This window comes from Podarcis melisellensis (assembly GCF_964234715.1).
Source record: "Podarcis melisellensis genome assembly, chromosome: 17".
In the NCBI taxonomy this organism is placed as follows: Eukaryota; Metazoa; Chordata; class Lepidosauria; order Squamata; family Lacertidae; genus Podarcis; species Podarcis melisellensis.
In genome coordinates, this window is record NC_138534.1 from 11,524,107 (window position 1) to 11,540,878 (window position 16,772).

Sequence of the window (16,772 nt, forward strand, 5' to 3'; positions counted from 1 at the left end):
TATGAAAGCTAGGAGCTAAATGGCACATTAAACCTAGGTTATGGGTGCAACAACAAAATGTCCAGGCACACTTTTTAATAATAAGAATACAAAGCTGAAAATGAATGAACTGCAGCTAAAATATTATATCACTTTTCATATGGTCTAGCCCTTCTCCTGCCCACCCCACTAATATTCTTAAGAGGGTCCCTTCTCCAATCTTCAGAGAGTAGCTGGAAGTGGGGAGGCAGTTTTAATCTGAAATTTTAGGTGCAGCACTGTGCCCAAAGCTCAGAAACTGCTCTCACTAATCAAATTCCCTGTTGCAAAATGTGCCTAGAACAATGGGAGTTTTGAATGCAGTTCCATGCACAAATATCAAATCTCCCTGTAGGAGAGACAAGCACAGGAACAATCCCTGGCCACTACAGCCACAAATACATGTGTATTTAATATTTTCTAAAATTCAACACACATTTAAAAGATAGTAAAACCGATTAGGCAGTAGAGATTATATGGAGAATACAATTATGCAAGACCATCTCCCAACTGTCTTCTCCACTTCATTCCAGAGCTCCAGGTTCAATTCATTAGCCATGCATCCATTTTGTAATCTGGCAAGCCTGTCACACAAGATTCTTCTTCCTCTTCAGCTGTCCTTTATCCTCCCCTGTCTAAGCAACCTTGCCACAAGCACATTCTTCATTGCAGTGACTGACTGGAAATACCCCCCGGTGGTGACAATTTGCCATGCAACTGCAACGGCTGTAAAGGGGCAGCTGCTCAGCTCTAGGTTCACATAGCAAAGGCCTGTTTACTTTGTACAAAGAATCGTAGAGTTGGAAGGGACCCAAGGGTCATCTAGTCCAAACCCCTGTAATGCAGGAATCAAATGAACGCCTCTTATTTACAATTGTCCTACAATGGAACCATCTTTACAAAGCCACTCCCTAATTATGCCATTTCATCCACAAAACCATTTTTAGCAAATAAGCTCTGCTTGTATTTAAGTGGTTCTGTAATAAAAGCTTCTTTCCAATATTACTATTTTATTATTTTGTAGATGCCTACTCCCATTTTAAAGCTGTGTGGAACAGTGGATGACAAAGTTGCTCACAGCAGTTGGTGCCCTAGGCACCTCTGGGGAGCATGATCTTCCTTATTTCTTCAGGAACATGGTGAAGGAAAAGGGGTACAGGGATGATCCTGATGTCCCTTCCAAGAGCTCAGGGTAACAGAAACAAGACACCACATCTCCAAAGTGCAGCAAGGAGGACAACATCATGTGAACCACAAACTGTGTTTGAATTACAAACCTACCTACCCACAAACAATTAAGCTTACTTCTTCCAACCCAAATTGAAGCAAGGAAGGCATTTTCAGTGAGGAGGGGGTTTGCAGGGAGAGTTTAACACTTCCCTCATCAACTGCAATCCCCCTTCCTGATTAGCCCTATGGCAATTAGGCTTGCAAAAAACAACAACCCCAAACCTCATATTTTCTCAAACAGAAGGGTTTTTGCAAGCCTAACTGTAGTAGAGGAGAGGTGAGACAAGGAATGATGCTGTGGGGCTGACAGGGAGGCCCCTGTGGCTGCCCAACCCTGCTGTGTTACGTATAAAGAAGTCAGAGTTGAAGTTCATATCCAAGCTGAAGGTCTGCATAGTAAAGTCCTCATCCTTTCTCATAAAACAATTGGGCTGGAGTAGAGCCATGCCCATGGACTTTGGAAATGTTGCCATAAGAATCACAGGAGTCAGAACAGAATTGGAAACCTAAGTTATTTGTACTGTGAAAGTCTCTGTAGACAATGGTGGCATGATCTAGTTCCAGCAAATTTTTATATGTTACTAAGAATTCTGCAGGTGCAGCAGTGGAAAAAGGGACACAATCCACCCTGGTGTAGAGTCGCATGGAAGTCTATGTCTCAGCCTCAATTTTAAAATTAATGTGTAGCAGTATCATGGAGCCCATGCAAAGCCTTTGCAGTGAGTGAAGCTTTAATCTCTGCGGCTGCTTCCACCCAACACTCAGTACTCAGAGGACCTCTAGAGCACTTGACAACCTGACTGTACACATGGCAGATTGGGGCAAATAATCTCTCTTAAACCCCCAAAGCATTGGCAAAGGAGGCTGTGCTTAAGCCACTAATTTTTAAAGAGTTGACGCTCAGCCTTGAAACAGCACTCAGGCAGAAAAATACGACAACACAATTTGAAATGAAACACAAACTTTTCTCAGTTTTGCTTTTTAGCATTTATAATTTAACAGCTCACAGGCAAAGGCATTAGTGCCTGAAAGATCAGGCCAATGGCCCATCTAGTCTAGTACAGTGGTACCTCGGGTTACATACACTTCAGGTTACATACGCTTCAGGTTACAGACTCCACTAACCCATAAATATTACATAGGGTTAAGAAATTTGCTTCAGGATGAGAACAGAAATCGTACTCTGGCGGTGCAGCAGCAGCAGGAGGCCCCATTAGCTAACGTGGTGCTTCAGGTCAAGAACAGCTTCAGGTTAAGAATGGACCTCCAGAACGAATTAAGTACTTAACCCGAGGTACCACTGTATCTTGTTCTCACAGTGGCCAACCAGATCCCCACGAGGTCTGAAAACAGGACCTGAGTGCCATCTCACTCTTCACAATTGTAATTATCAGCAGGTGGCAATCAGAGGCATACTTGATTGATACACCATGTCCTCCCAACTGTCACCTTTCCATACAACCTTTATTCTTACCAAGGTTTCCTTGCTCAATGGTCAGGACCACTTCATCCATCACCAAAGCTCGGAAGTCCAGGTCCTCTTCACAACATTTGGCCTTGAGTGCTCTCAGGATTTGTTGTTGAGGGTAGTCTTCCCTAATACGACGATCCGTTAAAAACCAGAGCCTGGGAGCAACCGAACTACACATCTTGAACTAGTCCCACAGACGTCAGGTCTCCTTTGAAAGGAATGTCTAGAAAATTAAAGAAAGAAATTTAGCACACAAAAAGGTTTCTATCTTTCTCATTTACTACTATTTATTTGTATACAACGAGTAATGCATGTGATCAATTTAATCTCAATCCATTTCAATCTAGACTTCAATTTTGCACATGCCACACTGCTCAGAATGATTACATCCTGAGTGTTCTTAAAACTGTCACCTTGGCTTACAGCATCTATTTGAAATCCCAACTGTGTTACTGAGGAAGATGAAAGCTGAAACATTTAACTAAACTGTCTTTGATACAACTGTTTCATCAATCACTTATTTTTCATATATAAATAATGTTTGACAGTATCCTTTTAGGATCCAGGACCTACTTAGGCTGTTTGGTTGCTTTAAGATTGGCAAGCAACACATATTTACTTAGTTCTACAGCAAAATATGGCAACATCAGGAAGATTAGTAACACTACTAAAAATGCCTTCACTGACAATCTCACATACCATAGAGGGAGGGAGAAGAGAAGAGAGAGGATCCCTGTTCCTAAGGAGAATTCAATCATTTCCATAAACCATACATGCCAAACCTAGTATGAAATATCTCAAGGATTTAATACTAAGGTGGGGGTAGGGTGGTGAAAGGGCCCATATAATGAAAGGACGCCTGACTGGCAGTCAGACATTTTCATTTCAACACAGAAAGTGGGGCAACAAGAATGAGCTGTACCCCTATCTGTACAGCCCCACCACAGGCACCCTTTCTTGGTCATGCTGGAGTGTGACAAAAGTCAGAAACCTGAAAGTGGGTTTTACTACAGAACTGCGGAAGTTGCCCTATAGTTTAAGATGTATTGGCTTTTCAACACTCTTAGGTTTTAGAATAAAAATCTTAAAAATCAAATACAGTTTGTCATATTGGTATGAAATCTGACACGAAGACTCAACTTGATGAGAGGTATAATTTGGCAAAGAAAGTTCTAAAGAAAATGGCTGAGTTTCTGTACTGAGGTCCAAGGATCATACATTTCCTCTCCCTGCCAACCAATTCCTCATTTGGAATGTTTAAATTATGTGTTGTATTTTTAAAATCAAATATAATGCAGGCCTGTCGCTTTCACTGGTTTGCAAATCCACTGTGGATTCCTAAAGTTACAAGTTTCGGTGCTCATTTTAATCACTGTCAACTGATCTAAGGGCAAATTATGCAACATGTCTGAATGTCAGACTGAGACCAAGTGAAACCTGTTTCTCCAAGAGAAAATGACCCAGCAGACTATAGTACTGAATGTCAATAGTTAGAAAAAAAAAAGTTCCCTGTTCCTGCTCTATCAAGGGTCGCATGTTGATGGTGGGAGAAGCCAGAGCCAACATTGGGGCAAGGTTAGCTCACTTTCTCCCGGCTTACCCCACATTCTTCCTTCCTACCTGCCTAACAATATGCTAGAGAAAGTGACTGATTGTTCTTGCCAGAGGGCTTCCTGCTCCTCCTTCCATTTTTGCTTCCCCTTTCCAGGCTCCTCCACCTGCATGAAATTAGGCCAAATGGGAGCAACATCCCATGTGTACAAGAGGATAACATATGTGCTCCTGCTGCATGCATTCATGCAGTTACTGCTACTAAGTGTGTGTGTGTGTGTGTGTGTGTGTGCGCGCACACACACACACACACACACACGAGGAGTGTTTGCTGCATACATGCCAGCATGTAATAGTGCACTTGTGTGTGTTTCCTGTAGCATAGGAGAGCAGCAAGTGTAACAATGGGCGTGAATCTGAACTTTTTCTGTGGATATAAAGAGAGAGCCCCATTATGAGCTACCTTTATCTTAAACATGACCTGGAAGGCATGAGTACATATCCTGATCTCCTAATTCTTAATGTAAAAATCAGTTCATTAATTCCATCTCTCCACCAAAGTTTAATGATTGTAGGGATCAGATGGGATTACCACGAGGAATTATAAAATATACATCAAACCATCGTGTCCACGATGAAGACATTGTGTTGACTGGGTTTGATATATTGACGATAATTTCTGATTAAATCCCATAAGATTCTACATTCATGTCCTTTTGATGCCCTTTTGCCTCTACTGCCCATTTCTCTCCCCTCACATGTCACATACACAGCAGCTGAGCAGTTGCTTCGCCAGGCAGGCATCCTGGGCCATAAAGATTGTGGGCAAGCTTATTTGAAGTAGCTCTCTAATGTATATTAATCTTAGGATGTTAATCTTAGGGCCAGGAAACAGATCTCACATGAAGGTGATACTGATTGCTATCTTCCTGGCCATCCTCCTTATCATATGTATTGATTGTTTATTACCTCCGGGGGTTGCAAGATGCTCTTCTTTGTAGTTCTCAACTTATTTACCACCCTTTTGTAGTTCTCAACTTATTTACCCCAGAAATATTTGTGCTTAATTAGTTTTAGTAGTTTAACTTTCTCCCCACGTGGGGTTTGATGAAATGCTCAGAGGAAATATGATTGGTTCTTACAAGCACCGTGTAAAAGATTCTTTTGCTAATAAAATGGCCTGGCGAGGGGTGTGGTGTACGCACTTTCTCCGAGAGCCTTGCTGGTCAAAGCCTCGTGTCTTGTTTTTAATCAGGGTCCAATCCTTCCTTTACTTTGCGAACGCAACAAATGATCACCTCCTGTAAGGAACTATCAGGTTTTGCATGGACAATTGCATCTTCCTCCAAAAGGTCATGATTGAGGAAACATGCTATAAGGAAGCTATATAAGGTACAGTCATACCTCATGTTATGTTCTTTCAGGTTACGTTTTGCGGAGACCCGGAAGTACTGGAAAGGGTTGCTTCCGGGTCTTGCCGCTTGCGCATGCGCGCAAAATCTAATACTTGCTGGAGGTGTAAACAGGCAGAAGGGACACTGTTTCACATGTGATGGGGTTGCAAAAAAATTAAGAACTTCTGGGATATTATATATGAGGAGCTAAAAAAATGTTTAGGGAAACCTTTATAAAGAAATCAGAAGCTTTCCTTTGGGGCATTTTAGATTCAGATATCCCAAATGAAAAAAGAGAATATTCTTATATGCATCAACAGCAGAAAGAATATTAATAGCTAGAAATTGGAAAAGTGAAATCATACCAACAAAAAAGGAATGGAGGGATAAATTATTTGATTATCTCAAACTAGCAAAAATGACGGTTGCGATTAGGAGACAGCCTAATCAAAAATTCCAAAAGGAATGGGAAATTTACAGAGATTATCTAAAAAAAACCAGTGTTCCCAAGTCAAAACCTGTATTTGCTTTGATTAATTTTCACAAATCACAACATGGATTACAAGTATGGTACGTGGAAAACTGTGGAAATGAAAGAAGGATAAAAGGAGCAGTTTAACAAATAGACAAAATAGACCAGGGTTGAGGCAGACGAAAGTCTATTAGAGAACAAAAGGAATTGGGACTAAAGAATATGGTGACATAAATCCGTATGTAAGAACTTATGGATTTATGGTTATGTGTGTGTGTGTGTATTCCATTTTGGTTGTTTTTGTCATTTTACTATTTTACTGTGTGTGTTTGTTCATCAAGTAAGAAAACTAATAAAAAGCAAACAGGAAAAAATGGTTGAGGAAACATGCAAGATAACCAGTTGTTTTGCAGGAGGATCATGACCTTTAGATTTCAAAATGGGTAAGGTAAACAAAATGATAGACAGACAGGAACTTGTAGTAAGTAAACAATGGTACAAAGGAATACTCATCCAGAAAGACCCCTCCCCTCTCCATAAGGGTGCATTGGTAGAAAATTGTACTTAAAATTCCAGATTTGCAATTGCTGGGTAGCTCACAGGCTCTAATGGGACTGTGACTTTACGCTCAAGGACCAGCTTCATGCAACACCTGACCATGGACCAAGAAACAAGTGAGAGAGATGCTGTAGCCTTGCTGGTACAGTAAATCAAATGGGGAGAGCTCAACTCTCATGCAAAAGGTACAGATCTCTCATTCCCTAGTTGGGTTCCTCTTAGGGATACCTTCCCCTTTTTCTCTCTACTTTTAATGTGAGTTTGTGGCAAATTGCTGTGCCTATTCTTCAGGCTTTTGTGTGGTTAGGGATTTTTTTTACTCTTTAAGATCAAGGTGGGTATGTACTGTATGTTTTGCTACTCACTTATATGTCGCCTTGCTGCCCGAAGCAGCATCCATTATTATAATTATAACTATTAAATTTGTATGCCACCCTTTATTCGTAGATCTCGAGGATGTTCTCAACATAAAAATATAAAAACACAAAATACCTGGTAAAAAAAATAACAAAAAACCCAATAGCCCCCATCCCATAAACACATTTTAAAAGGGTGTAAGATGTTCATCAGCCAGAGGCTTTTTTTATTTCACGTATGCTCCTTTTATTTCATGCAATAAACCAGTCTTTCTTTATTCCTCTGATGTGCGAACCTCTTGCTGGGCATGAAGTTACAGGTAGGAACACATATTCATAATGAACACACACACGGACTCCAGCAAAAAATCCTAAATCTCTTGTGAGTGTGTGCTGAGAACAGCTCATAACGGAAGAGTTTCTATTCCTTATTTGTCTGCCCACCTGTTCCTCCACTGCTTCATTCAAGCCACTGAACAGTGCAGTGCCAGTGCCTCCCCAAAGCTCATCAAACCATCTTCTGGGACAACAATGAACTACTCTGGCAGTGGGAAGCCTATTCTCTCTGGTGTGCCAAGATCTTTATCTGCCCAAACCCTGCAGGCCAAGTCTGACAGGTGGATAATAATGTCAGATTATAGCTAATGACTAATTTAGGAATGTCTGAATAATGTGCACGTACAGTTGTACCTCAGGTTATATACGCTTCAGGTTACAGACTCTGTTAACCCAGAAATAGTACCTTGGGTTAAGAACTTTGCTTCAGGATAAGAACAGAAATCATGCTCCGGTGGCGCAGCAGCAGCAGGAGGCCCCATTAGCTAAAGTGGTACTTCAGGTTAAGAACAGTTTCAGGTTAAGAACAGACCTCTGGAACGAATTAAGTATTTAACCTGAGGTAACACTGTACGTTGAAACCCAGAAGTATCCCCCAAACATCATAAAGACAAAATGCCTCACAAAAAGAGGCAAAGCAGGCTTGCATGTGCTCCGCTGACATGCACGGGTTTTTTTTACACCTCTGAAGTGTGTTCCTAATAGAAGTCACTTGGAAACGAACTTCCAAGTGAGGGCCACACCTTCACCTGCCTCCCACCTGATCTTGTATATGGTATTACGGCCAGGGGAGGATGGTTTGGGAGAAACAACTCCACACACCAGATTAGGACACCTGCTTGACCTTATTTAGCTCACAGGCTAGGGGTTTCCCCAGTCATGGATCACACTGTATGCCTAACGCACTTGCTGCATTATTGGGCAAACCAGGAAAGCAATAAACAGGAACTAAAAGGGGATAATAAAAAAATAGCCTAACTTGCATGTTTGGTATAAACATTATTATGATAAAATATATGATGGGGGACTGCGAGCCCTGGGACCTAATTAGATCTACCAAGCTTCACCATTTCAGCCAAGTCATGTCCAGTTGCCCTACATCGGTTGTCATATGAGGCACCAGGCATGGGACAGATGAAAGCCCAGCTCAATATAAAAAGGGTGTCCAGGCACAAAGCCCTATTAAAAATGCAGGGCAAAAACAGCACTTTTAAATGGGCTTTTGAAGGCCCCTGCAGGTAATAAAAAGTTACCCAGCATCACCATGATGTCAAGTGTTTGCTGTGTGAATGGCTCTGTCCCCTTACTAAATTTTATCCGCATTGGGAGGGGAAATAATGACCTGGACCGCTGGCCAGATTCAGTCCCCACCCCTGATACATATAATGCGTTTTCAACACAAAGTGGTTTCATTTCTAACTAAATAATACAGTGGTACCTCCGGTTACGAATTTAATCCATTCCAGAGGTCCGTTTGTAACCCGAAACCGCTCATAACATGAGACACGCTTTCACTAATGGCACCTCCTGCTGCCGCCGACGCACGACTTCCGCTCGCATCCCAGGGCAAAGGCCGCAACCGGGAGCATCTATTTCCGGGTTAGCGGAGCTCGTAACCCGCAGTGTTCACAAGGGGGATAGTACGTAACACGAGGTTCCACTGTAGAAGCAAAGTGTAGTTAATTTTGCCATGCCTCCCACCCTACTACAAGCCTCAGCTACTTAAAATGAATAAAGTCACTCACAAAGTCTCTCTTGATTTGTCCTTCACTAGAAACTTGTGTCACCTTAATGGTCTGTTTAAATACACTCATAGTTGCAGACACCATGCCTCACACTGACATTGCCACACTTTCCTGCAACTGTAGTTAAGATGACTCAGGAGGTTTTAAGGCTGGTCTGTTCTTGCTTGGGTGAGTTTAAGCTGGTTTAAACATTAAAAAGGTGGGAGAGATACCTTCTTGCATTTGCATACAACACTTCCCATATATAATCTTCATGCAAAAAATGCTGCTCACTATACTGATGTGTTTAGCAGAAACGTATGGGGACCAAACCCATAGTTGTCCTCAGAGGTTAATACACACCTAGGTCGCACTATTGACACCTACTGAAGAATTTGTTATTAGTTATTCCACAATAATAATCCAACTAGCTAAATAGTGACTCCACTCCCACTTTTCAGACCTTTTTATAGGTACTGCAGAAATTCAAAGTCGCAATAGTTGTTGAAAGTTCAGGTCAGTGAGTGTTATGTATTCTCTGGATTAAAGAGTTTAAGGCTGTGATCTCGTGCTTGGAGTACAAAGCTGAATGGGAACATAAAAAGCAGTTCGCTATCAAAAGATCACAACACAAATGGTCACCTGGTCTCTAAAAAGCCTGGCTTATTGCTGTCACAAGCCACTAAGAGCACTATTGTGGCATTTTGACTGCACTGGATAAGGCAGTTATCTCTTGCAGTCTAGTCCTTATAAAGTGAGCATTAAATACATCAAAATGGCCATCTTAAGAGTGGCTAGAGACCTGCAAATCTGCTTTTTATATACAAGAAACATTTTCAATCCTATACCCATATAACTGGTCTGCTTTAAGACAACAATGGTGCAAACATTGGAGAACCTAGTCCCCGTGGACCATCAAGCCATTTTCCTGTCTCCTTTTAACTGACAAGAACCGAAGGAACTGTTATTATTATTATTTATTGAATTTATATACCACCCTCTACGCGCAGGAACTATTGTTCTGACCTAACTTCTTCTGTCTGCAGTATAAGATTTTGCAGCAAGAATGCAACCAAACAGATTTTATGTGGAGCTCTCTTGCAGCAATTTTTCAATCATATAGTATTGTTTCTCAACCTTAACATGCAGCAGCCATAAGCTGTAATTTTTTTACCAAGTAAGACAAAATCAAGTATTCCTTTTCTATGCCAGGCAACAAAAATGAGTAAGATGTTTCCAGATGTTTTTCACCACTAGACCTGAAGGCAATTTATAAAATGCACACCACTTGGTATGAGATCTAAGGCATGTGATTTGTGATTGTGACCTATTCCTTAATTGTCTGTGGAAAAATAGGGGGGATGGGTAAGGAGAAAAATCAGCATTAGTTCTTTGCCTACTACTTGAGACAGACCCAGTTCCAGGATTCACAAGCATCTACTTAAACTGAATATAGTAATTTATTTATTTTTGTGAGTTTCCATGTATATTTTGTATCTTTCCTTTCCACTGAGGCGGAAGCAAAATGGCATGAATATCCTGTTAAGAAAACAATAATCTACAGTAGCCTTTACCTAACCTCATTGCATTGCACTATTTTATTCTTTAACAAAATTTGTAAACCACTTGATTGTAACGAAACCTCAAAGTGGTTTACAAAAAAAATCAATAAAAGACAGTTAAAAACAGGTGTTTTAGAAAAACTTAAAACAAACCTAACTAGAATCAACAAAAAACAGATTGAAACACATTTAACTTCTTACATGTCTAGATAGGCTTGCTTAAACAAACATGTTTTAATGCTGTCTTGTATACTGCAAGCGACTATTATCACAGTAAGAAAGAGTGTTTTATCACTAGAATGCATCCTGAATTAGTCAATATAAACTACTGTTCAACACTAGTGCACAACATCCATCACAATAGGCATAGTATACATTGCATAGTCATAAGAACACGAGACTCTGTGATGGGGCAATGGGTCTCTGCAGAGACTTTGTGTAACTACAATGGGGTATTGTGGATGAAATTCAGTCCAAATGTCTTGGTTTGTAGAGAGGCTTTGTCTCTGCTGCAATATTATCCTAGAGTGTCCATGGGAATGAATGACAGCCAGTCACCTATAAGCGTGGATTAAGCATAACCCCCGATTTCTCTACCAGAATTGCTTTTTTTGCAACAGTATTCTTTTTTTGCTGCATATGGCAGCCATTTTGTGCTGGCGCCCACGGCACTTTTATCAATATATGAATACCAGCACCCCATTTTGTTATGAAAAATGCACTGCTACCAGCAATCCCTTTTTGTGAACTATGAAACTTGGGTTCAAACAGTAATGAGATTGACGAAGGTATGAGCACAAGAGCCCAGCTAAATAGTGTGCAGTATCTCCAGCTCCCAGGCTTTCTGAAAGTAAGTAGGGAAACAACCAGTGCACAATTTAAGAGGATGGGAGCAGTAAGAACTGTTATTTATTTAATAGGGAGAGGAAGCAAGAGAAACAATTTATGTAGGTATACAAATTAAAGTCTCTAAGCAGCGGAACTGGAGTATATGGAGTCCAATAATGGAGCATATACAAAAGTGAGCATTCAGAGACTAAGATCTGCCTATGTCTACCTAGTCCTCGAAAGCAGGGATGGGCCTCGAGCCATTACACACACTTGGTTTGGAGCTGCTGCTGAAGAAGTGCTGAGGCCTTTGGCAGAGATCTTTTTGATCACCTGCATTTGTGGAGATGCAGATACTCTACTCTATGGTAGAGTAGGAGCCCTACCATAGAACTATGGCCCATGTAAAGTGATGCACCCAAGGATACCACTGGAGTGGGGGGGAGGAACATGTTCTGTTGATCGCAGCGCATCGATTCAACTATGTCCAAAATTGTTTACTACATCCCATAGAATTCAATGGCAGGACTGAACAGCCCTTGTCTGGGTGGCCCTACCCCTTAATATCTCTGGCACTGGATTTTGTTTCTTGGGCTGAAACTAGGATTTTTTTAAAAAAAAAACTTTAAAAAGCTAAATTGTTTATTCCATGATACATACTTTCTTCAGGAAAATCTTCAGCCACTATGATGATTAAAGCCAAACCAAACTTGATTTTCAAGTCTTGGGCACAAGACTTTTCCTTCACATATTGCCAGCGTGGGCAGGGGGCAATCTGGACAAGGATCCTGCCATGAGTTCAGAAGAATTTAATCCATTGACCTCTACTGGGGCCCTGATCTGAAGATGGTGTGAGCTAGTCTGTACCATGACCATAGCACAGGGTTAAAGCTCCTTAATGTCAAATTCTCAATCTGGAATGGGGGTGAACACTAGCAATTTTTAGAAGAAAAGGCTTGCACTCAAGGACCAACTACATGACAAATGTGACATGTAGTTTGGCCCCTAGGCAGGAGCAACCCTTCCTATATGGCTGGGAATAGAAGTCAGCCTGATGGAATCCCACTAACCACCAGACAGTGGACACGACCCAAAAGGTCAATTGCCACATAATGGAATTAAAGTTCCTTACAACATATTCATTTAAATTACAGCCCAGTTGTGTAAATGTAAAAATAATTTAGCTAAAATACTACTTCAAAATGAGAAGATCCAGAGGAAGAATGGACAACTGCAGAATTTCAATACACTTAGGTAAAAACTTACATGTAAAGAGTTGGTTTAGACATAACACCAAAACACGGCTTGGCATTACGTGCATGAGTCTGGCTGGTCCCTCAGGCTCACAAACTCCACCTCCCATCTCCAGTGCCTTCTGCACAGCAATTTATAACCTTCTTTCCTAGTATGAGGTAACCCATAGTTTGCCACCTCATCCCAAACCAGCAAATTATTTATGCTTATCCAGCAGAATAAACCAAAGTCCACATGCCTGAGGGCCCAGCCAGGCTTGTTCATATAATGCCAAATTATTGTTCTGGTATTGCCTCTGAATCACCGCAATGAAACAAATACAATTCCAAACCACATTTCAGATACTGTAAACCCCATTGGTTGAAAACTCTGCTCCATCATCTGTATAAGCAAATTTTGGTTCTTAGAACATAAAAAATATTTGATTTTCCTTTCATTAATTACAGGCTCCTTTCAGGAAAATGTTTTCCAAAGTTGCTCACAAGGTATTAAAAGCATAAAATGAAGCACAATTTGAAATTGAGCAAGCGTTAACACAACCTGGGAAGCCTGCATACAGCTGCATATTCTGGCTGTTCATCCTCTCTCCATTATAGAAACAGCCACTGCAGCCAGGTGATAAACTACACACTTCTTTGAAAGCATCCGTACGTCAATACCACCACTACTCTGCATCCCTTTTTTATTTGCAAAAGACACCAGTCTGGAGAGAAAGGACTGTTTCAGCTACTGTGTTTGTCCAACTGCAGAACCATAAAACATTGCTTAATCTTCCAACTCATTTTGTGTGTCCTCCCATGCATTTGGGGGGGGTGTGTGTGATTTTTTTCCACTCACTTGTACAACTCATCCTTATTTTTTGTACCATTATACTAAGAGTCATCCCCTTATGAGATGATACAAGTCTCTGCACACCCATTCCTTTTTGTAGGTGCCAGCTATTTCCACATAAACAGCACATAAACCCCAAACTTGTAATGCACAAGGCAAGAGATACAAACCCTCTTTTCAATGTTTTACACTAACACACACAGTCATCCCTGCTTCCCCACCACGCTCACCATATTGAGGCACGTCTCTTCACCACATAGTAGAGTGGAGGTGGAGTGAAACAGAACAGAGTGAATGAATAAGTGAATAATGGTAGTGTAACTTACCCAACGCTTGGGGGTGGGAAGAGCAGCAATATCCAGAGACTGTTGCTTCAATCTTCCTTCAATGCAAAGAGGCTTTTCTTGGGACCTTCTCTCTTTCTCCCCACCCCACCCCAGGGAGGTAATCAAGTCCTCTCCGTGCCTTTTAGCACTTCAAGCTTGGTTTGGTCACAGAGCCTCCATAAGAAAGAAGCTGTCATGTGAACTGTATTATCCTGGTACCCCAATGAGTGATGCCTAACTAATGCTCTGAAGAGTAAAGCAATGTGGGGGGACAGGTTTTATATTCCTCCTCCCTCTAATGAAGGTTGATAAAAAAGAATCTTAGATTCTGAGGATTCAAAGTACAGTAAACTCCTCTTGTGTTTCTGCTCCCTCAGAACTGGGCCCCTTAAAAAGCTGCACCTGGCACCAGCAATATCTAGGAAAAAAAGAATGAAAAGATCCAGGTTAGTTTACTACACTTAAAGCTTAACACAGTGGTGTACAACAGAAGACAAACTACATGGTTAAATTCTCAAATTACTAAAGCCCTGTGTAACCTAAGGCAACTTCAAAGGGGGAAAGAAACTGGCCTAACAGAGCTTTACATTTTTGATACAGTTAAAAAGACAAAATCTGTGCCTTGGCTTTAGTAAAAACTTGCATTCAACACCCACGTCTTAAACGGAACTACTGTCATACAGAAACGAAGTGAAGCCAAATTAATGTGTAAAACTGTTCAGCCCCCAAGAAAAGCAAAGGTCATTGTTTCAGGCACAGAGTTTGCTTATACGGAATAAGCCGAATAATTACTACAAAACGGACGTTAGCACACAAGTCTGCAGGGATATTGTATTTTCTATCCAAGCTACCGTTCGTTCGTTCTTTAAAAAACAGGTATGTTTTTTTAAAGGTCCAACAGAAAGGGCTTTAAGATGACACAAGCCAAAAATACACTATACTCCCCACACGGTAGCCTTTGCACGTCGACACAAACGCCGGAGCATCCTGCGTTCAGACAAAGAATTATAAAATAAAATATGCACGTGCGTTCCCCATCTTGAACACAGAAAATGAGTCAGAAGCCAATATCACGTCGGCAGCACGGCTTTTACACGAATGACTAACCTGGTTGCTTCTTTCCGACTCCTGTTCCTCCTCCTGTGAACAGCACTTTGGATTTAGGGTTGGGGGGTCGGGGGGGGGAGAGAGAGAGAAAGAGATGCGTCGGTCTTCCGACCCCTCCCTGGATTATTAGGGAAAGAGGGTTAATAAAAATAAACTGGGGGGGGGCCTCAAACGGGGGGGTGGGGTGGGAGAGGGGGGAAGGGGAGAAGTTACGGCAAAACGAAGAGGGCTAAACCACCGCTTTGCGAATCCGAAGAACAAAGATTGGGGGTGGGGGTGTTTTTCTCCCCTCCCCTCCCCGCCCTCCTTAGTACCCTGCCCGATTATTTCCGGTGATCATGATCAATAATTGGGAGAAATTGCGAAGTACGGCTGAAAACAAAGGGGGGGGGCGTAGACGGTGGACGGAATCTGCCCCGCCCTCCTCGCGCGCGCTTTGAGGTTGTGGGGGGGGGGGGGAGCTTTCCGCGAGTCCACAACCCAAACCGTGAAAGTTGGGGAGGGGGGAAGGAGGGAGGGGCGACTTGCCCTCGTTTAGAAGCGAGCAATTAATGCCTCCCTCCCCCCTCGACTTTAAAGGCAGGCAGGCAGGCAGGCAGGCAACCCACCCAGCTCCCGCCCGCTCGCTCGCCCCCAGAGGCTGTTCTGCAGAGCGAGCCTCCTCAGAAACCGCCTCACGGCCGAGCTCTGCCTTCCCGACTGACCGACCGACGAGCCGGATGAGGAAAAGAGCAGCGGGTGGGGGGGGGGGGGAATAGCGGGCAGACCTAAAGAAAAGGGAGGGAAAGGGTTAAAAGGGAGGGGGACGGGAGAAAAAGCGGGGAGGGGGGGAACCGAAAGACGCGGCCGTCAGCGCGCGCGCCCGCGGCGTGAGGGGAACGAGGGAAGGCGTCGAGTCTGTACGCGGTGGGGGGAGCGGGAAGGGGCGCCTCCGCCGCCGCCGCCCCTTTTCCCTCGCGCGCCCGTTGTCTCGAAGCCCCCTCCCCTTCCTCGCAGCCAATCAGGCTCGAGGAGCGGGAAAGGCGCGCGGAGAGAGCGCGAGCGCCCCGCCTCCCCTCGCCGCCGAGCGCGCGCCCCAACTGGGCTGCCGCCCTCTGAGGTGGCTCGGATCGTTAAAAACTTGGGGTGGGGGCGCTGCGTGTTGTGAGGGAGAGACAAGGGGAAGTGAGCTGGAAGCAGCCGGGGGAAGTGCCGCCGCCGCCGCCGCCGCCGCCGCCGTTCCTCCTCTCCTGGCTCCGACGCGGCGTAATGGTTCCCGGCGAAGCTGAGGAGATATTTAACCCCACGCACCCCAAGAATTCGTGGCCAGTTCTACATCCCAACCCCTCCTCCGCCAAAAATATATATTTTATCCCGTCGTATTCGCCCGCTTTGTAGGCCTCTGGAGCGAAAGGAAAACGCGCAAACGTAAGCCCGCGCTTGCCCTGAGGTGCGAACGCCTCACAGCGAGGGCTCTGAGGGGAAAAGGAGTGGAATAACGCTGAAAAGAAGGAAATGATCTGGATTTCAATAACTGTCACGTTCCTAAAAATACTGTCGGCATCTTTCCATGGGGTGGGACACTCGCCGCCCTCCACCATCAAACTGCAGGTGGCAAAGCTACACCCTCAGCCAGGAAAATTGCCACACCCGGTGCCGTGGCGCAAAACCAAGAATCAGCACGTGGTTTTTACATGGCAGCCCCCCCCCCCCGAAAAAAATGCTAAATTGCACTTTGCATCAACGTTCATCAGCTGAACTGTGAAAATTGCAGA

The 16,772-nt window shown here is 43.2% G+C and overlaps 1 protein-coding gene across 1 annotated transcript in view; it reads right to left on the reverse strand.

Moving 5' to 3' along the window:
* Nucleotides 1-15,959, reverse strand: part of RIMKLB (ribosomal modification protein rimK like family member B) — a 36,112-nt gene extending 20,153 nt beyond the window's left edge. Inside the window, exons 1-3 of the mRNA XM_081894576.1 lie at nt 15,019-15,959; nt 13,912-14,329; nt 2,723-2,942 (exon numbers count right to left, since the gene is read on the reverse strand). Coding sequence (XP_081750702.1) covers nt 2,723-2,897 — 175 coding nt within the window. The 5' untranslated portion in view covers nt 2,898-2,942; nt 13,912-14,329; nt 15,019-15,959. The remainder of the gene's footprint in view (nt 1-2,722; nt 2,943-13,911; nt 14,330-15,018) is intronic.
* Nucleotides 15,960-16,772: the final 813 nt, after the last annotated feature.